General features: G+C 44.4%; 1 protein-coding gene across 1 annotated transcript in view; it reads left to right on the top strand.

Moving 5' to 3' along the window:
• SYN3 (synapsin III) overlaps positions 1–25,213 on the top strand; it is a 195,984-nt gene that overhangs the window by 40,943 nt on the left and 129,828 nt on the right. The window contains exons 4-6 of the mRNA XM_040062902.1: positions 381–472; positions 17,128–17,284; positions 23,232–23,321. Coding sequence (XP_039918836.1) covers positions 381–472; positions 17,128–17,284; positions 23,232–23,321 — 339 coding nt within the window. The remainder of the gene's footprint in view (positions 1–380; positions 473–17,127; positions 17,285–23,231; positions 23,322–25,213) is intronic.

A 25,213-nucleotide genomic window follows, 5' to 3' on the forward strand; every position in this document is an offset into this window, starting at 1 on the left:
TCTAAATGGATGTCTCCAAGTGGAAACTTGGAATTTGAATTCAAATGACCTTACTTCTTTTTTATTATTACTGTTATTATTATTCTTTCCTGTGTGCATTTTTCAGCCTGCTCATTCTTAATTCCTTCAGTACTTACTACTGCAATAAGCCTAATCCTGTGTACTTTTACACCCCAAGTGTGGGAGCCACAAATACTTCTGCAGTCTTTCAGGGAAAACCAGATATAATTGGATCTCCAGTTGCCTCACAGAAAGAAAAAAAAAAAAAAAAAGGAAAGGCACATTCCAGACGGAGAAAATTCTATGTCTGTGTGTCTGTGTCTGGGTGTTTGTATCTCTGATGCCCTTGAGTAACACTTTGTCCTTTTTCTCCCCTCCAGGCCGAGTTCTCCGAGTTGAACCTGGCTGCTTACGTCATGGGTGGCTGCATGGTGGACATGCAGGTCATGAGGAACGGCACCAAGGTGGTCAGGTGAGGAGCACCAGCTGGTCTTGAAAACTGGGCTTTGTGGATCAATGTTGGGGCAAGCAGGTCAGCCTCAGGCAGTGACAGATATCTGAATCAGGGCACCACAGTCCTGTAGCTTCAAGGATTCTTGGAAGTGGTGTAAAGATTGACTCGACTCTGATGGGTTTGTATCAGGACTCAGGTGCACATTTTGCCGTACAGTCATTGTTTCCAGTCTAGACCCTTTCATGCAACAGCAAATGCCTCCTTCTCAGGTTCTTTTTAGTCTCCAGACTCCCAAGAAAAGAGACAATAGATCTTCTTCTCCCTTATTTTTCTCTCCTTCTCTGTCAACTAACCCTCATTTTAAACAGTGGCTCTAATTCATTAGCCTACCTGTCTTAGGCCCTGATCCCAGTGGATAGCCGCTAAGCTCAGATGACCAGATCAAGAGCCCTGAGAAGAAGGACTTGGGGGTGTTGGAGGATGAGAAGCTTGACATAAGCCAGCAGTATGCTCTCACAGCCCTGAAAGCCAACCACATCCTAGGCTGCCTCCAAAGAAGCGTGGCCAGCAGGGCAAGGGAAGGGATTCTGCCCCTCTGCTCTGTTCTGGTGACACCCCACCTGGAGCACTGCATCCAGCTCTGGGGTACCCAATGTGAGAAGGACATGGAGCTGTTGGAGCTAGTCCAAAGGAGGGCCATGATAACCATCAGGGGTTTGAAACACCTCTCCTGTGAAGACAGGCTGAGAGCTGGGTTGTTCAGCCTAGAGATGAGAAGGCTCCAGGGAGACCTTATAGGACACTCATGTACCTAAAGGGAACTACAATAGCGTTTTGCAAGGGCACGTAGTAATAGGACAGGGTGGAATGGCTTTAACATGAATGGGGATAGATTTAGGCTACGTATCAGGAAAATATCCTTTACTGGGGGGGTGGTGAGGCACAGGCAGAGGCTGCCCAGACAAGGTGTGGATGCCCATGTCTGGCAGCATTCAATGCTGGATGTTGCTTTGAGCAACCTGGTCTAGTGGAAGGTGTCCCTGCTCATGACAAGGGGGTTGGAACTTGATGAACTTCAGGGTTCCTTCCAGTGCAAACTATTCTGTGATTCTGTGGTCCTGATGCTTGTAGCCTGATTTGCTCCTGAAATACCACTTTTTTCTTTGTGGGAGATTCCCAGTGCTCTGGCCTTGCCTCGTGGTATATCTCAGAGGTAATACCATCTCTGTTAGATGGGGATTTCTGTCCTACTAGCATTACCTCGTCATTGCAGTCATTGCAAGCAGACTCTTTTCCCAAGCAAAGCTTCTCCAATCACACATCCAATTCACTTCCCAAAAGCATTGTTCCCGTTCTTTCAAACACCAGAGCGACAGCAATTTGGAGCTAATGTTAGATGCATCTTTACAAGTTCTAGGTAAAGTATAGTATATGTTGCCACATCTGCGTATGATGCCTCTGTTTACCTTCACCAATATTACTTTCCACCCTATTATTCCCAAGCCTTCATCTTTATGGGTTCCTGTCATTACAACTCTACGTGTCATCTTTGACACAATAGCTTTTCTCTGTGTTGAAATCTCATTGCTGTTCCAAATTAATTTTTCTAGCCACCCTGCTTCTTTCTGTACAGTTTCTTTGCACTTTTTGGTATACTCAGCATCTTTGAGTTTAATACTGTTGGCACATTCAATCAATGCTTTTTCTGGTTGCAACTAGTTCAGAATTAGAGGTAGAGACATATAATGTAGCATGCAGTGATATTTTTGAAAGGGATTATTAGAACAGCTGAAAAACTGTGATTTTGAGCATGCTGGCCTCTGTTTAATTTCTCAAAATCTCATTTCCAGTCCAAACAGTGCAAAGCAAAACATGTCACTGTCAATTAGCTATGACTGTGGTCCATCAATTCATTTCAGGTCTTGACATGTCTCTTAGTACATCCACAAGTCTCCATTTGTTCTCTGGTAAAATTTCACAATCGTCTGCTAAAAACCTTTAAAGTTGTGTCTGGTACATGCATTTGCTTTCTCCTGTCCCACAAATATCTGTTTCTGAGTGAAACAAAGCATTATGTCCCATGAACCAACCACTGGAGCACTCATCAGACGGTGTGCAGTGCTAATGCACTCCCGTGTTTGCTTGTTCATGGTGCTGGAAGGTTTCCCAAGAACCATTTCCTAGGTTGATCACTTCTTCATTTTCCTTCCTGTGTCTTTCCTCCCAAAGCCATTCATACATCTGGCAGAAAGATCTTGAGCTATTAAACTGAAACTGAAGACAAAATTTATTTCACAAAACTGTCTGGGGCATGGTTTTCATGTTTCTGCTCACATTGAACACACAAGTATTCCAGCTACCATTTTTACATGGATATTTATATGTGAAATATGTGGTATTTTGCATGGCATTAGCTCAGGGGATTTTGTTTTCATTCCTGCATGTTTGAGGACACATTTGTATTGTGGGAAGCAAATTTGGCAAATACATACATGTCTGGATATGCAATTTATATCGCATATGCTATATGCCATAATCCTTGCAACCAGCAAATATTTGTTTACAGCCTGTACAGATGTGCCCCTGTTGTGCCCAGCTCAGTGAATTCAAGTGCTCAGGTCAGCCAGCTTCCACAGCCACTCCTAGCAATAATCTAGAAGGTATAGAAATTAAAACTCCTCTTTACTTTAGAAAGTAAATTGTGGAACTGAGCTGTGTAGAAGCACCTCGACCCATCCACATGGGCGCAGCTGCTTCCCACTCACTTGAAGTCCCACCATTCCATCCACAGCCACGTCCTGCCTGGCCACAGACACCCCACAGACACCCGGCCCAGCCACAGAGAGACACCTTCAACTCACACATGTGCACCAACCCTGCTGCTGCTGTCATCTTTTTTCCATCCCTTATTAGGCCCTTGATAATTATTGAACAAAACATTCAGTCAAAACTCAGAATGTTTCTAGATGGTGAAATGTAATACTCATCATATTTTTTAAATACCCAGAGCCATGGAAATCCCACTGAATATTTGTAAGAAGGTAAATACAGCACCATCTTGCTAACAAGCACATTTGGGATTCCCCCCTGCAGGAGCCTGCCTGCTTCACATTCTTCTTCAAAGGGAGAATAATAAAATGTAGCAGTTTAGTGGAAAGACAGCAATATGGTATCATAGACCAGTAGATTTAAACCACTGAAATAATAAATTTCTTAAGAGCAACAATTAATATTAATATTCATTTTTCTATTAAGCAACCACTGGTCTGTCCTCTCCAGCTTGACATTATGTTTACTGATAAGCTATCTAACAATTTATTAGCCTAATAAATTCTGTCATTTTGGAGCAGATCTCCTACTTCTTTATTTAAACAGGAAATACCAGATGGCACATGTAAAGCAAAGTTTAAACCAAAGTCTTTTTCTGCTGATCACTTGATATTTTCTGACACCTTGGAGTTAAGGTATTCTTTCACACCCCATGTCAACTGATTTGAACAGCACCAGAAAAAAATTGTGGTTCTTTTACCTGGAAGATAAATCCCCTAATAAGATGGTGTAAGAGTCCTTAAAGCCTTTCATTTACCACTTGCCTCAGAAAAACTAAAAAAAACAAAACAAACAAACAAACAAACAAAAAAAAAACAAAACAACAACAACAACAAACTTTAGAAATATTACGGAAAGCAAAGACATAGACATATACATAACTCTTAGCCTCTGTATCTTGAAATAAGTAGCTATAAGTAAGTTACAAAACAATCTAACTGAAGCCAGGCATTACTTTGCTTGCCTGAGTTGTAAAATAACCGTGGCTCCAAGAATTTATTTTTACAGTAACTATGTTCTGGGTCTCCAGCTTCTCTTTTTTAGCTACTACATTCTGCTCATCTCTAGGAGGTGGTGGAGGATATGAGATAGTGTTCAGTGAAATGTGCTGCTGGAGACAGAGGCTATCATCTAACAAATCTAAAAAACTGCATCTGTGTTTTCTGTGCCAGTTCCACCATGGTTTGCGAAGGCTCCATCACCCTGTTCAACACATTTCCTTCAGACAGAGAGCTGGCCATGAAGTATCTTGTGCAGTCTCTAAGCAGGAACTTTTCTATGTCAGTGCCCTGTGGCCCTTGGCCTGACTGAGGACACTAGTGGGGTGAGCCGGGCACCAGAAGCAGTGTTGGGCACTAGCCAGGGCTGGTGAGGAATCTCCCACACATTGGTCCTTGTTATCCCAGCCCTTATTTGGAAAAAATGGCAGCAGACCTTCCCCATTGAAAAGTTAAATATGGGAAGCAGGAGGTAGTGTTTATTCACCCCAAAGGTTCCCTCACCAACTTAGACATAGCAACCCTTAAAACAGAGAAATGGAATCATTTCAGGGCGCAATAGCTGGAGTACTAAAGAGAGTGTAAAAACAAGTGTGGGTTTATGCCTACTTTTAAAACACTTGGGTGGATTCCTCATCCTCCTCCCAGTGGCATACACAACCTCCTTTTGAACAGGTCTATAAACACAAACAGAAAGAGACAGAGTGAACCATCTGGAATCTAATTTACTCTAGAAAGCTCTTGGACTATGTCACTTTCACTGGGGTTAGATGTGAGGAATGGGATTTTTATTTTCACATTCCTCTGAAGGGCCCTTCATATCAATATTTTGGAAGTGTAAAGAGGCTGTCAGTGTCAGCCCTGCACCCACTTTGAGGTGCATTTATGCTTTCAGGATATTATAAAAGTGTCTAAGTAGAAATGAAGATTTGGGCTGTGTCTGTTTCTGACAGAAACATTTAGACTCCCAAACTATGATCTCAGGTTCTGTATTCAATTAAATGCTTGACTGTTGGGCTTCACAAGACTTCAGCTATTAAATCCAGTAGATATAACACAGGGATATGTTGAAAATCTGGACAGCTCTTTTACCCAGGGAATATTAATGTCTTTGGGAGCATTTCAGACCTTTAAGGATATAAATTAATCATGCACCAGACTACTCTCATCTCCTGTCTCCCTGCAGAGCTTCCTCTTTTGCCATTGGGGCCCATCATCCTGGAGAGAAAGCACACTTTCATGCTTGCATGGGACCTGTTAGAGAAATGGCCACACCATACCAGTGTGGTATGCAGGCTCCATGCAACCTCACAGCACAAACAGCTGGTGGACCAGGAGATGCCCAAGGCCTGAAGTGGGGAGGATTCTGTGACAAGAAATGGCCCTGGCGAGTGTAGTGGGGTGTCCAAAATGACAGCAAAGGAAATAGGAATAGCACCAAGGACAAAGTCTTGCTGTGGGGAAGGATCTCTGCTGTGGAATGATGTTTAGCCCGACCGGCCTTGCCTGGATGTGACCTGTCTGTGTAAGGTGTGTGTGCCCCCCTGCTCACCCTGGATGATGTGCCCTTGCTACTCACAGCCATGGTGGGGTCAGTGAATTCTCCAGTTTTTCCACACAAGCCCATTCATTCCTGTAGAAAACACTGACATTCCTGTTGTTTCCAGCTGATTCAATGCTTCTGTGATGCTCTGAGCTGTAACAACAGGACAGCAGCCTGTTGAGTCACCATCCCCCAAATCCCTGAAAATGCTTTTTTCCTTAAGGATATTTTTACCCTGCGAGTTGCAGTAAAGTCACTGCATGAGGAGGCAAATCCTTTTATGTGGGAGAAGTAGAGAAGAAGCTGGCAAACCCACAGGTGTTCCCCTGCTATTCAGAGCTTGCAGATTCCAGATATGTAGTCTGACTTAAAAAGATCTGTCTGCACCAGGATGCAAGACTCTTTAAAGTCCAGTAAGGACACTGTCCTCTGCCCACTGTGTTTTTCCCATCCCATTAGGTTCACTCACCCCAAAGGTCCATTGAGAAGCAGCTGCCTGAAAGAGGCATGGAGGTTTTATATCCTACAGAGGCCATGCTTACTCGCCACACAGTAGTCGCATGTTGCTAGAAGGATGCTGTCTTGTCTCTCCAGGACTATTTGTTCACAAGAGTTGATGGTTTCTTGTAGCTCTCCTACAGGGACAATGTCCAGGAAGGTCATGGGAGTAGCTACTGTTCCTGGACACTGATGTAGGAAGTATTGGCAGGCAGTAGGTCATTTTCCAGCTTCTCATGTTCCAGGAAACTTGTGCCAAAGATGAACTCCAGCTGTTGTCTAATCCCTATCTTTTTAAATTTAACTCTTGACCTAATTGGGGTCTTTTTTGGGATGTCTTTTTCTAGTTATTTCTATTGTTTCTGGGTTTGGGGGTGGGTTAGTGTTGTGTTGGTTGGTTGGTTGGTTGGCTGTTTTGCTGCTTCCAAACCAAATTTCTGCAATTTTCTGTGCAGTTGCAAATAGTAGAAAAAATGGCAGAAACTGATGGCAGCCAGAGAGAAAAATATGTTGAGCACATGGTTCTCCCAAGTTCTGCAGAAAGTGCCACATGGTGGAGTACAATATGTGCTATGTTATTTAACACTGAGAAACATTTGGGCAATTTTTTCTATCGATGGCATGGCAATCCATAAATGTAATTGAGAAGTGTGTGTAACAGCCTGTAAGCTTTTGAAAATTCAGTTTAGGGAAGGGACCAATGTACCACTTTCCACACTGAAATACCCTGTAGAGACAATGAGCTGGGACGAGGTGTCTAACAGGGTACACCCTGGCAAACTGTGGTTACATATGAAACAATTTAACACCTCAAGTAAACATCTATAAACTGAGAAATTATTCCCATATGGGGGATGACCTAACATTGTTTTTCACTAATATCTCCCCCCTGCTTCACCTGCTTGTCCCTGGTTTTTTGTTTGGTTTTGGCTTGTTTTTTGTTTTTTGGGGTTTTTTTTGAGCAGGAAGTACAAAAGAGAAGAGACAGTGGGGTGTGATTACTTACGTATTTATTCTCAGTTACTTCCACCTCAACTCCTGCTGCTAAACAGCTGCTTGGAGGCCTGCTTCTCCCTTCAGGGTTTGCTGATGTCCCAGATGAATAATGTCCCTGTTCACCTCCTCAGCAGCTGGCGCCCGGCCGACATGCAGGCAGGACACTGACAATTATTGGGAAAACATTTGGCACGCAGGCAGCTGCCAGAAAGCAAAAGTCGCTCTGAGCAGAGCAGGGTGGGGAGCATTGCAGATACTAAACTACTCCCTGACCCCTTTTGCATTTACAGTAATTCTTTCCAATAAGGAATGAGCAGCCAGGGTCTAGAGCACTCAATAATTAGTTAATCCAGGATTAAATATAATAATGATTTTTGTACATTGTTTCAGTCTTAATCGGGGTTTTTGTTGTTTATTTTAATTGATCCTGCCACAGATCGTTTCCTTTCCGCATGGGTTTTCGCATTTGCGAGTCCTTCAGCAGGAATGAGGGGTGGAGCTTCCTTAGTTGCCGAGTGCCTTTTATAAGAGGCCTCCAGGGAGCGCGGCAACCTGGAGCACAGCGACCAGGAGCGGGCAAGCAGGGGCGTGGCACGTCTCTGGGGCGTGACCACGGCAGCTCGCACGGCAGCTCGTGCGGGCAGGGCAAGCAGGCAGGGATGCAAGCTCTCTTGCTAGTAAGGTGTGCTGCGTGTTGTTTGAGGTGTTTCTGCTGGCTGGTGGGTCTTGGGGTTTCTCTTAGCAATGGTTTCACCACGGTCGAAAACTGTGGTTGGTACAAGCGTATGTGGCCAAGTGGAGCTCTCCAAAAGGGATGCGTCTGTACAGACCCATTCCTGCCCGGAGTGTTTGAGCTTCTCGGTTGTTTCAGGGGGTGGCGGAGGTATGCCTGTGGTGTTGTAATGGTTTTAATTTAATAAAACCGGGCGGAAACACCAATTAATGTAGGGGGTTTAGTGTTAATATTTTTATGGGGGGGAGAGATTAGGAGAAAAATAAACAAAGCAGGCTTATGCCTAAAAATGAACAAAAAAAAATAGTTTTATTAACACACACTAAAAGAATAGGAAAAAAAAAGGTTAAAAAAAAAACTAAAACAGAATGAAACTTCAAAAACACGCTTCTTTCCTCTTACAAATGATTAACTTTCTTATTGAACAACATAGAAAGACACAACTTAGGAATCTCAGTCAGTTTCACTACTTAGACATAACTACACATTATTTTAGGAGAAGAGTCTTTCTAAGATCTTTTTATGAAGACGTTTGCTACAAGACAAAATAGTCCAGTGCTCTCTGTCTGTCACACCTTCTGCTGCCACCCGGAATTTTCACAGACTGTGATGTTCTATCCGCAGAGCTTCTCAGTGTATCTGGGGTATTATTTATGAATACTTCTTCTGATCTAAAATTATCTTTGTCTTAAAAAGCTGAGACCTCCTTTTGACCCAGGAGCGGGGGTTTCAAAGTTCCCAAATAAATCTCTATTACACCAGTCCTTAATTTTTATTAGAATAGCATTCTACCCAAATAATACTAAGATGCTGCAAAGAACAGTTCATTTCTTCATCATTTACCTTAGAAAAGTCCAGTTAAAAATGTCCACTTCTTCAATCCTATTCCAATATTATTAGTTCTTTCACTTCTCATCTAACTGAGTTCATGCAGTGTCTGTTCCATGTACCTTCTGTTTTTCTTTCTTCTTTCTCTCGAGGAAGAATTGTGCTTTAAAAGTTTCGTGTTGCTAAGAAAGGGTTAAATCTGCCCGGGCTTGCAAAGGCCAGGTGCACAAGCCGGGCTGCAGGGCTGAAGAAAAAATGCAAGGCCGTGCTGATGGAGGAAGCTGGTAAAGGTCCTTTTTTCCACCCCTCGGTCTCATCTAGGGCGGTCCAGCTCAGAGTTGTTATGGAGCTGCAGGCTTGCTTTCTCCGCTGCCAGCGGTGATTAGGCTGGGCCATGTTTTGGCCCCTTCTGCCGTGGTCTGAGCACATGGCCCCGCACTGCCGAGCTGCAGCTGCCCCTCTCCCCTGCCAGCAGCGAGGGAAAGGGGCTCAGCCGGCCCAGGCTCTCTCTGTGCGGGCAGCGGCCCTCAGACCCCCGGCCCGGCCGCCCAAAAGGGCAGCGAGGCCGGACCCGAGGCTGCCCGCCGCCCCCGGTGTTACCTCATGGCTGATCCTAAAGCGAGAGAGCCGGCGGTCAGCTGCAGATCAGTTTTAAATGTTCCTTCCAAAGGCGCACTGACACTTCTCATTGGTCAACTTAGCTGTCAATATCCCAGCCTGCTTTCTGATAGGTCCTTGTCCTCCTCCCCCCAACCCACTCTACGGTCAGGGCAGGGAAAAACATTTTACATTTCCCTATATCTAGACAACAAAATTGTGCCAACCCATGATAGGTGTGAACAGGTAAACAGGTGAATGATCTCCTTTCACTAGTGGCTGAACTTAGGGAGGAAATTGAAAGATTAAGGAGTATCAGGGAAAGTGAAAGGGAAATTGACTGGTGGAGTTCAACACTTCCATCTTTAAGGAGGCCCATAAAGTTTCAGAGGACTCATTTGCCTCCCCCTCCCAGGCAGTAGAAGGGCACCTGGTAGATGAAGGGGAGTGGAAATTGGTCCCTGCTTGGGGAGGCAATAATAAAAACTCCTCCTGACCCCCATCCCCTAGCCAGGTGTCACTTCATAATAGGTATGAGGCCCTGGATCTAGAGAGCCAGCCAGATGATTTAGATGATTTAGAGGGAAATTATCTGCCCAGTGAGCCTCCCAATTATGATTCATCTGTAAGATAGATATCCGCCTCTAACATCAAGAAGAAAAGAAGGGTAATCGTAGTAGGTGACTCCCTTCTGAGAGGAACAGAAGGCCCCTTATGTCGCCCGGACCCATCCCACTGGGAAGTCGGCTGCCTCCCTGGGGCCTGGGTATGAAATATCACTGAGAGACTTCCTAGGCTGATTCAGCCCTCTGATTATTACCCACTGCTTATACTCCAGGCTGGCAGTGATGAGATTGAAAAGAGGAGTGTCAACGCGATTAAAAGGGACTTTCAGGCACTGGGTCAAGTGGTTGATAAGACAGGGGCCCAGGCAGTGTTCTGCTCAGTCCCTTTGGTGGCAGAAAAAAATTATGAAAGAAATAGGAGAACTCATATCATTAATAAGTGGCTTAAGGGTTGGTGTCATTGACAAAATTTTGGATTTTGATCATGGGGCAACATTTAGAGCACCTGCTCTGTTGGAACCAGATGGGATACATCTCTCTGTTAAGGGAAGAAGGTTCTTAGCTCATGAACTGTCAGACCTCATTGAGAGGGCTTTAAATTAGGTTTGAAGGGGGAAGGGGATGCAGCTGGGCTCTCTGGAAGCAGGCCCAAAGGTGGTAAGCCTGAGTCAGGAGTGAAATCAGTAGCCCAGCTGAGGTGCCCGTATACCAATGCACACAGCATGGGTAACAAACAGGAAGAGCTGGAGGCCATGGTGCAACAGCAAAGCTGTGATGTAGTCGCCATCACAGAAACGTGGTGGGATGAGTCACATAGCTGGAGCACTGCACTCGATGGCTACAAGCTCTTCAGAAGAGACAGGCAAGGGAGAAGAGGTGGAGGGGTGGCCCTTTATATTAAGAAGGCTTTCGACACCATAAGTACTGAAACTAATGAAGATGGAGTTGAATGCCTATGGGTAAGAATTAAGGGGAAAGCCAACAAGGCTGACATCCTGCTGGGAGTCTGTTATCTCCATCCAACCAGGAGGAAGAGGTGGACAACTTATTTTATAAGCAGCTGGAGAATGTTTCAGGATCGTCAGCCCTTGTTCTTGCGGGTGGCATCAACCTTCCAGATATCTGCTGGGAACTTAATACAGCAGAAAGGAGGCAGTCCAGGAAATTTTTAGAGTGCATGGAGGATAACTTTTTGTTGCAGCTAGTGGGTGAGCCCACCAGGGGAAGGACTATGTTAGATCTGTTGTTTGCAAATAGAGATGGGCTGATGGGAGATGTGGTCGTTGGAGGCCGATTTGGGCAACTTGCCTTCAAGACAACTGTTCTCTTGGGTTGGTTGATGGTGCTAGGGAGTAGAATGGTTCCCCTATTATCCAAGAGGAGGCAGTCAGAGAACTGCTGAGATGCTTGGATACTCATAGATCTATGGGCCCAGATGGGATCCATCCCAGAGTGATGAGGGAGCTGGCAGATGAGCTTGCAAAGACACTCTCCATCACTTACCAACAGTTCTGGCTCACTGGATAGGCTCCAGATGACTGGAAACTGGCCAATGTGACACCCATTCACAAAAAGGGTGGGAGGGAGGATCCTAGTAATTATAGACCAGTCAGCCTGACCTCAGTACCTGGCAAGATAATGGAACAGTTTATACTGAGTGTCATCACACAGAATTTACAGGATGGCCAGGGTCTCAGGCCCAGCCAGCACAGGTTTAGCAGAAGTAGGTCATGATTGACCAAACTGGTCTCCTTTTATGACCAGGTGTTCCACCTGGTGGATGCAGGGAAGGCTGTGGATGTTGTCTGTTTGGACTTCAGCAAAGCCTTTGACACTGTCTCCCACAGCACACTCCTGGAAAAGCTGGCAGCCCGTGGCTTGGACAGGAGCATTCTTTGCTGGGTTAAGAGCTGGCTGCATGGCTAGGCCAGGCCTACTGGTGACTGGCCGCCAGCTGGTGCTGCATCCCGCTGGTGGCCAGTCACCAGTGGTGTCCCTCAGGGGTCTGTGCTGGGGCCAGTTCTGTCCAATATTGTTATTGATGACATGGACAAGAATATTGAATTTTTCATTAGTGAATTTGGGGATGACACTAAGCTGGGAGCGTGTGTCGATCTGTTGGAAGGTAGGATGACTCTGCAGAGAGATCTGGAATGGTTGGATGGATGGGCAGAGTCTAACAAGATGAAGTTTAATAAGTCCAAGTGCCGAGTCCTGCACTTTGGCCACAATAACCCCCTGCAGCGTTATAGGCTGGGGACGGTGTGGCTGGACAGTGCCCAGGAGGAAAGGGACCTGGGGACACTGGGGACAGCAGCTGGACATGAGCCAGCAGTGTGCCCAGGTGGCCAAGAGGGCCAATGGCATCCTGGCCTGGATCAGGAATGGTGTGGCCAGCAGGAGCAGGGAGGTCATTCTTCCTCTGTACTCGGCACTGGTGAGGCCACACCTTGAGTGCTGTGTCCAGTTGTGGGCCCCTCAGTTCAGGAGGGATACTGAGACACTTGAGCTTGTCCAGAGGCAACGAGGCTGGTGAGGGGCTTGGAGCACAAGCCATATGAAGAACGACTGAGGGAGCTGGGGTTGTTTAGCCTGCAGAAAGGGAGACTCAGAGGTGACCTCATCACTCTCTACAACTTCCCGAAGGGTGGCTGTGGTCAGCTGGGGGTTGGTCTCTTTCTTCAGGCAACAACAGACAGAACAAGAGGACACAGTCTCAAGCTGCGACAAGGGAGATACAGGCTGGATATTAGGAAAAAGTTTTTCATGGAAAGCGTGATAAAGTACTGAAATGGTCTGCCCAGAGATGGTGGAGTCACCATCCCTGGATGTGTTTAAAAAAAGACTGGATGTGGCACTCAATGCCATGATCTAGTTGAGGTGTTAGGGCATGGGTTGGACTCGATGATCTTGAAGGTTTCTTCCAACCTAGACATTCTGTGATTCTGTGTGTAAGGCTTCTTCCAGGGAATGGCGATCATCCCAATGGTTTCCAAAGATCCTCTCCTAAATTACTCTATGATTTTATTCTGTGATGTTGGAAAGTATTTGGATCACCTTCTGTAAAAGCTTAGGATCACGAGCATTTTTTAAGGCAGGTGTTGGCAGCTGTGGTTGTTACTACTTTAAGGTTTGTCTGAGTCCACATGCTTTTCCTTGTCAATGTCAATCAGTTTAGAAGTAAAATATATGGCAGAATTTTGAGGCTTCCATAATACAGTTCAGAGAGTGTGTGACACGATTTAATGGTGAGCATTTATCTGTGACTGAGAAGAAAATCAGAGCACCTTCCAGGGTGTCTTCATCTGCCTACAGTGGTATTGGTCCTACTGCAGCTGTTCTTCCTGGCTCCTGCTGCTTTTGTTGCACTGATCTCCCACACCTCCCATGTTTTTTACCCAGCCATTCTCTATTACAATATTCAAAAAACAAAAACCTGTTTCTCTCCTCCAGGCTAGTAAAGAGAGGTTATTCTTTATTCTATGTTGCTTTCTTTTTTCTCTAAAACCAACTCTCTGTTATCTTATTTAAATAAGCAATCACATTTTTTTCTTTCTTCTAATAACTTCAGCGGGGTTTATTTTTTTCCGTGAAAAATATGACATGAGGTTTTGACTGAAATGACTTTTTTTCTTAGCAAATTTTCCACTTTACTGAAACATCAAACAGAATGTTAAATCTAACATAGGGGGAAGTGTCATTGATTTCATATTAGTTTTCAGTAATGTAACAACAACACTATTAACGCCCAAGCAAAACACAAAAAGAACTTGTTCCTATTTATAAATGCCATTTTCTATTAGGTGTCAGACACCTGAGGCACTGCATATTTGGAGGTATTTTTGCACTTCTTGGGCAAAAGTTGCAGCCTCTTATGGCTTGGACTTGGGCCTCAGATGCTTCCCTGAAGGCTTCATTAATTGCCAGTAACTCAGAACTTGTTGTATCATATTCCTAAATTATGCAGTTCTCTTCTTTGTGTCATGCCAGACAGGAAAGGCTTTAGAAGGAAATTTAGCCGGAATGACTTGATCGCTGGAAAGTGTCTAAAACTGAATGAAGTCACCTTGAATAATGGAGGGTAGCCAGAACCTGAAGTGAGGATGTCGTCTTCAGTGTCCTGGGGAGTCTTGTAAGGGCAAAGTCTTGTAAGACTCTCAGTCTTCTAAAAAGAGGAGAGCCCATCCTTCTCCAACAACACCAGGAAAATGCTCTCTCACCCCTAATGGTGCTGAAGTATAAAGCACCCTTTGGCTGCAAATGATTATGCACAGTGGAAGGGGTCATTAAGAAGTATTTTGACAATCACAGAATTGGTTGGGAAAGACCTCTAAGAGCATTGGTCCAACCATTAATAAGCACTGACATTTTCACCACTAAATCACACCCCTAAGTGCCATATCCACACACCCTTTGAACAGTTCAAGGGATGGTGACCCAACCACTTCCCTGGCCAGACTGTTCCAATGCTTGATAACCCTTTCCATGAAAAAAATTTTCCTGATATCCACTATCCTCCCCTGGCAGAACCTGAGGCCATGCCCTCTTATCCTTGTTACCTGGGAGGAGAGGCCAATCCCCACCTCACTACAACATGTTCTAGCACCTCAATGTCTTTCAGTGAGGGACCCAACACTGGACACAGGATTTGAGATGAGGTCTTACCAGTGTTCAGCACAGGGGAACAATTTAATGTGTTGATCACGCTATTTCTGGTACAAACAGCGTATTCTGCTGTGTTCTTTCTTCGTACTCTTGAATCTCTTTGTGCTTCAGTAAGAAAAGCTGAAGGACCAGGAACCAAGCCAGAGTTATGGCTATATGCAGAAATAAGAAATAGGAGATCTCTTCAAGGCCTGAAACCTCCCAGCAGGATTTTCTGTCATCATCTTCTCTACCACAAAGCAGGCTGGGGACCTGCTTTCTGCACAGAAATGTTATTGATTGTTCATTTTGCCGCTGGTCTTCATTTCTCCATTCAGGCTCTGGTGCTCTTCAGCTGATGTTTATTCTCAGCTAGTCCCTGGCCTGGCACTCCACTGCCTTGTTCTCAGTATCCATGGGAACATGCACATTGTTCCACAGCTCAAAACAGGGATTCAGTGTCCACCTTCACTTTAGAGATTCACTTCTCATCTGCTGCATGAGAGAGTGCCCTGCCTTCCTACAGGATACAAAGTTTGCGAATAGGCTTTTCGACATTAATTCTGTATTCTTGTATCTATCATCTAAGTGGAGAAACTCTTTCTTTGCCAGGATCTGAAAAGACAAGAGCTTTTTTCCTGAGCTTTTGGCTGGCAAAAGTAAAGCCAAAAAAGGCAGTTTCCCAGCCGCCCTGTGTCCTCCCCCTCTCAGAAATCTGGATGAGGAGAGACACGTCCGGAACTCCTGCCTCTCCAGGCACAACAACTGTTCAATAACTCAGCACAGACACCGAGCCCTGGTCCTAAGTAGCTGGTTAATCCTTCTTGAGGACCTGTCCCCGCCTCCAGGCTACTTTCTACACAGCAAGTCCAGCAGAATGGAGCAGCCCAGGCGTTCCAAGATTTGTATTCACTTGCTGTTTCTCAGCAGGGGTCACCACTTGCCTCATCCCCATTGACACCAGGGAGGTCCATAAATCAGCTGCACAGCGATAGCACAGCCCTCATGATGATCATTATGCGTCTCACTGCTGGAGGAAAGCACCACCTTTGGTGCCAAGTACATTAGGGAACATGCCTACGTTCAAAAAAACTCCAGGGGAGGGAATCACAACATTTCTAAAGTTTGGCCTCTTGCATCACCAAAGCTGAGCATGCTCCTCGCCATGTCTTAGGCAGGCGATAACAAAAGTCCAAGGCCAACAAACCAAACTAACAGCTTTAAAACAACAAAGCTGTGCTGCGGTTTGTGTACAGCGTTTGTTGCCACAATCTGGCCCAGAGTCACCATCTCACATTTCTCTGCCAGAATGATGGAAATATAAATAGGGGCTATAAACCCAAAGTATTTCCAGCTCATACATCCAAAGGATAGAAATTATAGTCTCTTAGCAAGGAAAATGTTTGAGGGTAGTGAGGTAATGGGACCTGGTTACAGAGCTCATTTCTTTGAAAATCTTTAATACAGCATGGAAATTTTTCAATGTCCTTGATGCAACCTCTGTTAACTTATAAAATAATCCCTTCTTTCAGTGGAAAAGCCCCTTCCTTTGAGAATGAACTGCTGAGCTCCATCTTGGGAACCGTTTCTTTCCAGCTGCTGTTTCCAGATATTTTTGAATGGTTCTGAAGACAGAGCGTCAGCAAGGAATGAAATCTGGCTGCTTGAAAGATAATCCATTGCCTGCTGGCTTACCTAGAAAGGGCCTCACTTTTCTGTGCATTAGCTGAGGGCTGCTGCTGTTGAGGCATAGGAGTCCAAGCTCCAGTCTTGCTAAATAATATTCTGGAAGTCCATACCATGAGTCACAGCAGCATACAAGGGGCTCTGCTCATTTGATTAATTACATTACCATGCCTGCCCTTCACTTGTTGACACACAGCCATAAGAGCCTGGGATGTGCTGCGTATGTAGTAAACTGATTAAAGGGGGAATGTGTGTCAATGTATGGATGTGTACGAGAGCTTTTTGAAATCCCTTATGATCTTTCCACCCACTGGGCATTGCTTCAATACGGAGCTCAATCGTCAGGAAACAAACTTGCTCCCTCATCTGCGTCGCACATTGAAGGAAGCTTGCCAAGTACGGCCAAGCTTTTAGAAAGAAAAAAGAATCCCCCCACCAGTGAATTTATGACCCTTGGCTCTGTTTGTGGCTTGTTCCTTTGCATGCCTGAGTGACATGGAAACTGCAGAAAATCTGTTTGGCCTGTTTCTATGCTCTCACACTTGAAACTATGTTGGATTTTTCCTTTTATTAATGACTAGGGGGTTTTGTTGGGTTTGTTACATTATAATACAAGCAATACACCATGAGAGGCCCAGAGAAGAGCAACACATATTAGTGAAAAGAAAAGAGAAGGATGGAAAAGAAACAAGGAGTGGCCAGAAGTGCTTTGGGAGCATTTGAAAGTAAAACACCACTCTCCTTGTCTCTTCCAGGTCCTTCAAGCCAGATTTTGTCCTCATCCGCCAGCACGCCTACAGCATGGCACTGGGGGAAGACTTCCGCAGCCTCATCATCGGCCTCCAGTACGGTGGCATTCACACGGTCAACTCCCTCTACTCCATCTACAACTTCTGCAGCAAGCCCTGGGTGGTAAGTGATGATCCAGCTCTGCTGCACGTCAGCACTGCAAAGGAGATCTCTGGTGCCGATGGAATGTCAAGCTCGCCTTCCTGGAGTTTCAAAGGATTTGGTCTCTTTAGGTTAAAATCTAAACAACCTTAGGAATCCAGGTGGGAATTCTTGGCGGGGTAAAACCTGCCAGCGCTACTTCTTTATCAGCCTCTAGTTGTATCACGGTGTTATTTCTTTGCCCTGAGTAGGACATTTCCCTAGATTTCTTGTAAAGCTTGGGAAAGACCCACATTGGAGAGTGCATGGAGGACTGTCTCCCGTGGGAGGGATCCCACACTGGAGCAGGGTAAGAGTGTGAGGAGTCCTCCCCCTGAGAAGGAAGGAAGGATCGGTAGAGACAACATGTGATGAACAGACCATAACCACCATTCCCAATTTTCCTGCACCATTGGCTGGGAGGAGGTGAAGAAAAATCAATCCAGACAGAGTCAAACCACCACACATGTAGAGTTTTTCAACTCTTTTAACTCCAGAATGAAAATAAATGCAATATTATCATAGATAATGCTGTCTCATTGAACCTGAAACTCTGCACCTTGCAAAAACTAAGGCTGAGTCAGCTCCTGATGAGGACAGGGCAGTGTTTTGATATTTTTCTCTGGAAGCTCCCTTCACCCATTGTTTAAATTTCATCAAGTTCACATGAGAGTCTCAGAAAACCTTGAAAAATATTATCATTCGTTTTTCTCAGCCCCAAATCAAAGTATGTAATAATTCCCCAGACCATTTCTATGACCAACTCAGTGGCAGCTGAAGCTGAAGAAGCAGGAGAGCTGGAGAGATAAGTTGGCTGTGGGTCAAGAGTAAGGATGGCCATGGCAATACCTGCTGGAGGAAGTCAGACCCTGATACCATTTTAGAGCTGGCATATGCATTTTCCAAGCAGTTTTGTCCCAAAATATCTTTTCTGATCTCTGATGCCTCCAGAATGGAAATTTTCCTGCATTCTTCTAGGTTCAAAGCAGGAAGCTACAGCTATATGGATGTGAGAAGGAGATGGGATTTTCCAATATGGTGCCGTGAAAAACCTCTATATGCAGTTTCAGGAATTCCCTTCTCATTGCACAAATTGAGCTTGGGGTGAGATGGAATGTTTATATCAAATTATAACTATCTCACTCATCACCTTATTAAGTGGGGTTTTATTGTCATTTTTTTCCTTGGAATAAATATCCTAGTAGTCCTTAGTCTGTTGGCAGCTCAAATCCAGATGAGGTCTGTAGCAACTCAGACTTTTTTTTCCATGACTGGGCAGTGCTGGATTTAAGTAATTTCTTACTAAAATGGTACCAGTGTAATAAACTGAGTCTTTTCATTTTTCACCCTTTTTACAACATTTGTGGGGTTTGTTGAGACCAAAAGAAAGATCTTGTCTTTTCCAAAGTGTTGTCATGCAATAGTCAGGGTAGTGAGAACAATCTCACTTTGCCATTGCTGTATAGGTGGTTAATTTGACCTCAGTTTCCATTTGATTTTTCAGTTCTGAGCTCAGTACCACACCTTCACATTGTTTCTGACAGTTGGTCCTTCACTCAGGTGCATCGGCCCTGGTGATCAGACAAATAGCCTCCACATTTCCACTGCCTTTTGCTGACAGTCATGTCATCCATTCCATCTGATTTTGGGGTCGAGTCAGTCAGGGCTTAGTTAACACTTACAACTCATGCTTTGTAATTACATTTCTGATGGTGTGAAGGGGCCTCAAGATGTGAAAGGCCTATTTTTAGGCATCTAAAATAAAAGAAAACAAACAAACTTAGTACATTAAAAAAAAAAAAAAAAGAAAAAAAGAAAAAAAATCAGTGCTGAAAAGACAGTGTGGGAGAACCTGGCTCTGCCAGCAGCTTGGCTCTAGCTACTCTGGGTATTGTTGTGCCATGCTTTCCTCACAGGGAATACAGCTAGCACAGACAGCCTTCCCAGAGGAGTCAAGGAAATCACTTGCAAACAATTTAAGCAGGTTTGCAGAATGCCCCCTTTCCTTACTGCCCCTGCACACACATCACACTCAAACCAGTGATTGTAACGTGCTCAGCAATCTAAGATTGCATTGAATGAGCAACACTGAGATGGTATTTAAGCTCATGTAGAGATTGCAGTGGGGCATTTGAGGGCAAAAAACCTTCACTGACAGCAGAATCACAAAATTTTGTTTTTGGGATAGCTGGGAACTGAGAGATAGGGACACTTGAGTGCACGTTCCACTTTGATTGCAAAACAGGCGTCTTGAAATAAGGGCTCTGCATAACAAAGATTACTGGAAACTTTTTGGATCTAGAAAACAGCTGAGATGCATGAAGAAATGAAATTAAATACCCCTGGGAAATGTGCTTTTCACTCTCATTTTTTATTTTCTCCAAAAATGGTTGCTTTTCATAGAAATGTTTATGATTCTGTGGAGGGGGATGAAATTGAGACTGTTTTTCCTTGGCATTTTGCAACCACGTTTTATTCTCAGCAACTCTAATCACAATCAGCTGAGTTTGGGTTTGAATTTACTCAAACATGCAGGCCCATTTTTGATGACATTTTCCAGGTTTCCAGTTCTGCAATACAAACACTTATTCAATGATTAAAACAGGCACAGTTTGAACTTGATGTTTCTGAGAGAAAAAAGTATTTGGGGTGTCTCACACCCTGAGAGAAACATCTAAGAAATCTAATTTTTAGGATGATCCCAGAACAATTGAGAAATAACACTACAAGCACACTAAGCACAATGCTTCAACCACCAATAATAATTTCTGTGTTAGAATTCTAAGTTGCAGTCCAAAATACAGTGGGAAGAATGCTCAGAGTAGTACTCACAGTGCATGCAGGTAATGTCTATAATTGCAAAGCAACTTTTGCATCTGTAAGGCAGCAGAAAACATGAAATTTTCCTGACAGTCACCTCCTGAGTCCAGGGACTCCTAGCCAAACTGTCATTGACTGTCAAGGGATATAGGCTCCCTGATGACCTAGGTACTTTCAAAATATGCGAAAGGCCTTAAGGTCCTCTGAATGGACCTTTTTATTTCTCTATAAAGACTCTCTGCATTGTAACTCTGATCTCCAGTCAAGCTGAGACATTTCCCCTGCTTACGTGTTCGAGGTACCTAAACCCAGGCTGTGTCACACTGCTTTGCCCCATGTGTTATCTGTGGTCTGGATGCAATCTCACTAAAAGTGGTGGAACAACAGAAAGCAAAAATTGCTGCCAGCATGTGAAAGGTGTGGTTTTATCTAGCGGAGCTGCTGACAACAACATTCCAACCCATCTGCATGGGGAGATATTACTTGAGCTCTGTTATCAGGTATCTCAGAGGCTGCTGCACCGCGTAAAGTGAGAGTCTCTGTCAACATCCTGTCCCTAACAACTGGTAAAAAAAGAGAAAATGGGAGGGAACTCTCCCATGAGGGACAATACCAAAGTCAGACCTTTTTGCAGGCTTGGCCCAGTGACGAGGCTCCCAGATGTCTGAGTCTCTCATATGAAACACTTGCTATTTCAGCAACAGCCAAGAGCTGTATGCTTCAAAAGGAACAACTCAGAACATTGTCCATCAGCTGCGCAGTTGTTCCAGTTATTTTGTTTGAGCTGTTTTCCCGGGATAAATGTATATTGCCTCAACATCATGGTGTCCATGGTTCACCAGGACTGCAAGCACACACAGCAAGAGGCATGGGCTGTTCTTAGCCAGTGTTTTTCCTTCTCTCTTTGTCTCTAGCTCATTGTGTTTAACTTTTAAGCCCTGTTTGCTTACCTTGCTAGTCAAAACAGGGCATTATTTTTCTTTTCTAGAATGTGCAGGGCTAATACAAGTAGTTAAGAGAGGCAAGCTGTCCTCCTTCCACAACATCAATACCCCCCTTGCCAACAATAATTATTCTACATTGGGAGTTTTTCCTCTTATCTGCTGATGCATGTGAGGGTGGTGGTGGTGTTAGTGATGGGATATGCTGCCTCTTGATGTTTCCTGGATTTTCTTTAAATGCTGTGTTTTGAACTATGAGATTAGGAAAAAGATTTTTTTGCATTTGTCTGCAAATCTGCTGGCAGCTGCCCCTTCAGCATTTGGCCTGCGTCTGGCACACACCTTGCAGCCTAATTTTTTTGCACAGTGACTGCATGCCAAGATTTAACTCTCAAAGCGGTATTCCTTCTCCACCAGCAAACGAAGTTTCAACTTCTCATGCAACAATTCTTTTGCTTAGACTAGTCCAGTAACCAGAAAAGGAGCCTTAACAGGGCTACTCAGCAGAAAACATCCTCAGTAGCTCTCTCCATCTGCAATGTAACCTTGGTGTTGTGATTTGGTGCATTCACTGGCTCCAGCTGTTGCGCAGAAGTGCTCAGAACATGCAAGATTAAGCAGCTAATGTTATCGAGAAGAAAGGGAGCTTACTTTTTCTTCTCTTCTTCCCTAGATGTCTGTTTCCTTCCCTTATCTATGTGTTACTTCCCTCAGGTGACACAGTGATCTCCTTCAAGATTAATACGTCCCTACCTTTGATGGGCAACTTGAGAAACTCATGCAAAGGACTTAAAATCTGTCCTTACTTAGCCCAGGGTGGAGACCTTTATTAATTAACTTCACTTTACCAAATTCTGGGGGGCTTGGAAACTGAATTCAATATATAAACTGCTTTGTGAATATGACTCAATGGGGAACTCAGTCCTATCTATCAGCTCAGCAGGAACCAATACCCAAACATTTTATTCTCTTACACGGTCGTCACTTCACCAACAGCCATGCCAGTTCAGCGCTGTCTGTGGTAACAGGGCTGTGTCTAAGCTTCTCCTGAGATTCTGGGATATGCATCACCTCTTACTCTCTTTGGTATACCAATCCGGCTTCAGAAATATTTTCTGTCATGGTTATTAGGTTTCTCTCTTATAGTTTTGATTTTTTTCTCCTGGTGAATGATGGATCGAACAGGGAGGCAGCAGACAACATACAGAACAGTCTGCTTGCTTCACAGATGGCTGAAGCGGAGCAGGAATTTGCCGTGATGTGTTAGGCTTCTGTTGGGGTTCTGGAACCTGAACAGAAATCACAGAAGTCCTAGGGTGGAGAGCTTTGTGTCTGGTTGGGCATTACCCAGCAGGATAAAAGGGTTTATAATGGTGGTGATAGTGGTGATAATGGTGAAGTTCATGCTGACGGGTGGGGACAATTACAAATGTTCCTCCTTGTGTGTGAAATACTGGAGGGTTGCTGCCCCCCCCGATGTTGGTACTGCTCTCTAGATACCACCCTCACAGACTGGTGCCTCCCTCAGACCTCATGTAGATGGGACAGGGACAGGCAGATGAACCCCTCTCTGTCCTGTCATTCATGAAGGGCTGTTGGGGGGCCCTTGGTTCACGATAAATGTCAGTTATGATTAACAGTGCGCTCTTACTCCCTTGGTCTGACACTCAAGACCCTCTAGTAACTGCCGTCCCCTAGCAATTCTCCTGCCCTCCAGCACAAAGGGCCTTGCTTGGATTTGGCTGTGGGGAAGAGATCCAAGGGACAGTTTTAGTTTATTTAGTCCCTAATTGAACTGGTGGCACTGATTTTCCAGGCTCTATCCTCTACCAAGAAAGACTCCTCTCCCCAGCTGCATTTGGAATGCAAATCTTATTCATAGTAGATCTGTAAGAAAATGCAAAATTATTCTCTTCTGGGTCTTGAATCCCTTCTATGCTCCTTTAGTCCAAGGTTTGTGTACATAGGCTGGCTTGGCCATGGATAAACACAGCAGCTTCATAGTCTCTTGCTGCTCTCAGGTGAAGAAAGCAAGGAGGGAAAGACATGATAATGTTTCTCTCACCTCCTTCACCACTATCAGAACATTTTGCAAGCATTTGCCTGTTGCACAATAAGTCACTGACATACGTTGTATCTGTTTTTTGTTCCCTTTCCCTCACCCCAAGTTCTCTCAGCTCATTAAAATCTTCAACTCGCTGGGCCCTGAGAAGTTCCCCCTGGTGGAGCAAACATTCTTCCCAAGCCATAAGCAGATGGTGAGTAACTTTGCTTTCTTCTGATGCCACTGTGGATGGGGTGGAAACAACAGATGCAACTTGGGCACAGGAAATGGTGGTGGGAATGCTGGGAAGAGTCTAAATTTTACTTACAGAAAATATACTAGCTAAAAAGTGCTATGCAAAAGGCGCTGCTTAGGAGTCTCTTTCCTTTCTTGCCCAGCCCTCCCCCAAGTCATGTAAGAACCCTGAAAAAAATGTACAAAGAAGCTGAAAAGCTCAAAACTAAAGCAGAACTCCATTGTAAAATACATTCAACAACAAGCTCATCCCTTAGAGCAAAGAATCACTCTATTCAGATAAAGTGGATTTTCCCTACTCCTGGAATTGTTTAAAATATGCTGACAATTTGGGACATGGGTCCTAAGAGATGTTTGTTTCACAGTGTTAGTTTGCTTGGTCTGTCACGTGCCCACCCTCCAAGAAACATTTATCAGCCTGAAGGTACTCGGGGTAACTTGGAGTTCTTAAAAGTTCGTTTCAGCTTCTCATGTTTTCTTTGCACAGTGCTCTGGTCTTTCTGTCAACAGCTAAACACTCAGTGCCCTGTGTGGCTGCTGGGCACTGTACCAAACTCTTAGGACACCTTCCAAAGAAATCTGTGTAGGTGCCTTTAATCCTGGAGAACATGGCAAAGAGAGGAGCTTTGTTTAAAGCTGGTCATGGCTCTTGTTTTCCCTGCATTAAAAGAAAGACTAGTCCTTTGTGAGATTTTGCTCCCAACTTACATCCATGAATTAATGGCCCTTCCTACATGGCTGAGGCTTGGATGAAACCCTGTATGAACCATGACCCCCTGTGTGACCACTGGCTGGCTGAGATGATTTCCCAGGCTTGACTGTGAATCCAAGCAGCATTGCCAGCCTGAACATGAGGGCTCTTGAGAATGCCAAACTAAGGCTCAAAAATATTCAAACCCCTCTCTTCTCACACACTTGTTGCAACACCGTGGGCCAGCCAGAGCACAAAACAGGGTGTAGGTACATGATCATCTAGTTTCTTGTGAAAAATCCCACTGCTGCCTGCTAGGTACTCAAGTATTTTGAGATGCCAGTCCTTCACCTCTCTGTTCCAATGCTCTGCTCTCCACCTCTGCCGTGTAGACTACAGCATTTCCATGTTTTACAGGCACATTGTGGAGGTAAGTACAGTCATGAAGTTGTATTATAATTTAAGACATAAAGAAATGGATAGTCCATAAAAAATGTGACAGTTTTTTGCACATCTATAAGATTAATTTGTTGCACACCTGTTGTATTTAATTCCCTATGATTTATGAAGGTTTTGTGACATAAGTAATGCTTCAGGACAGTTGTGACTTGGACCACCATTTCAGGAATGGTGTTTTTGGAACACTTGATAAAGTTTATCATTACAAAGAAGTTAACACTTTTAGCATGATTTTTTTTTTTTTTTTTTTTCCTGGCTATCTGCTTCTTGGTTCCTCAAATGTAGATGTATTTGGTACCAGCAAAGTAGTTTGGTTTAGCACTGATCTTAATTTCACTTATTTTCCATCTTTATAATTAATCACCTATTTGGAGATGCTATTACTTACTTCCAAAAGGATACAGGAAGCCTTTTAAACTGTAGATAATCTCATATGAACACAAACACTACTGCTGACATGCAAGCCTGAGTAATCTGGTTTAAATTGGTCACTTTCCCACATTTACAGAAGCAAAAATCCACTTGGGCAAGTTCAGGTCAGCCCTTCCCAGGTGAGAGGGGGCTGTCTGCCTCACAGAATGAACCTACACAACTTATAAGTATCTTTTCTGGGAGCATCTTCCCAGCATCCTGGGCTGTTAAGAGTCTGAGAGGTCAAGTGCTTACACCAAGCAAGCTGCATTGCAGTCATCACCAAACAC

This window comes from Hirundo rustica, chromosome 4 (genome assembly GCF_015227805.2).
Source record: "Hirundo rustica isolate bHirRus1 chromosome 4, bHirRus1.pri.v3, whole genome shotgun sequence".
Lineage (NCBI taxonomy): Eukaryota > Metazoa > Chordata > Aves > Passeriformes > Hirundinidae > Hirundo > Hirundo rustica.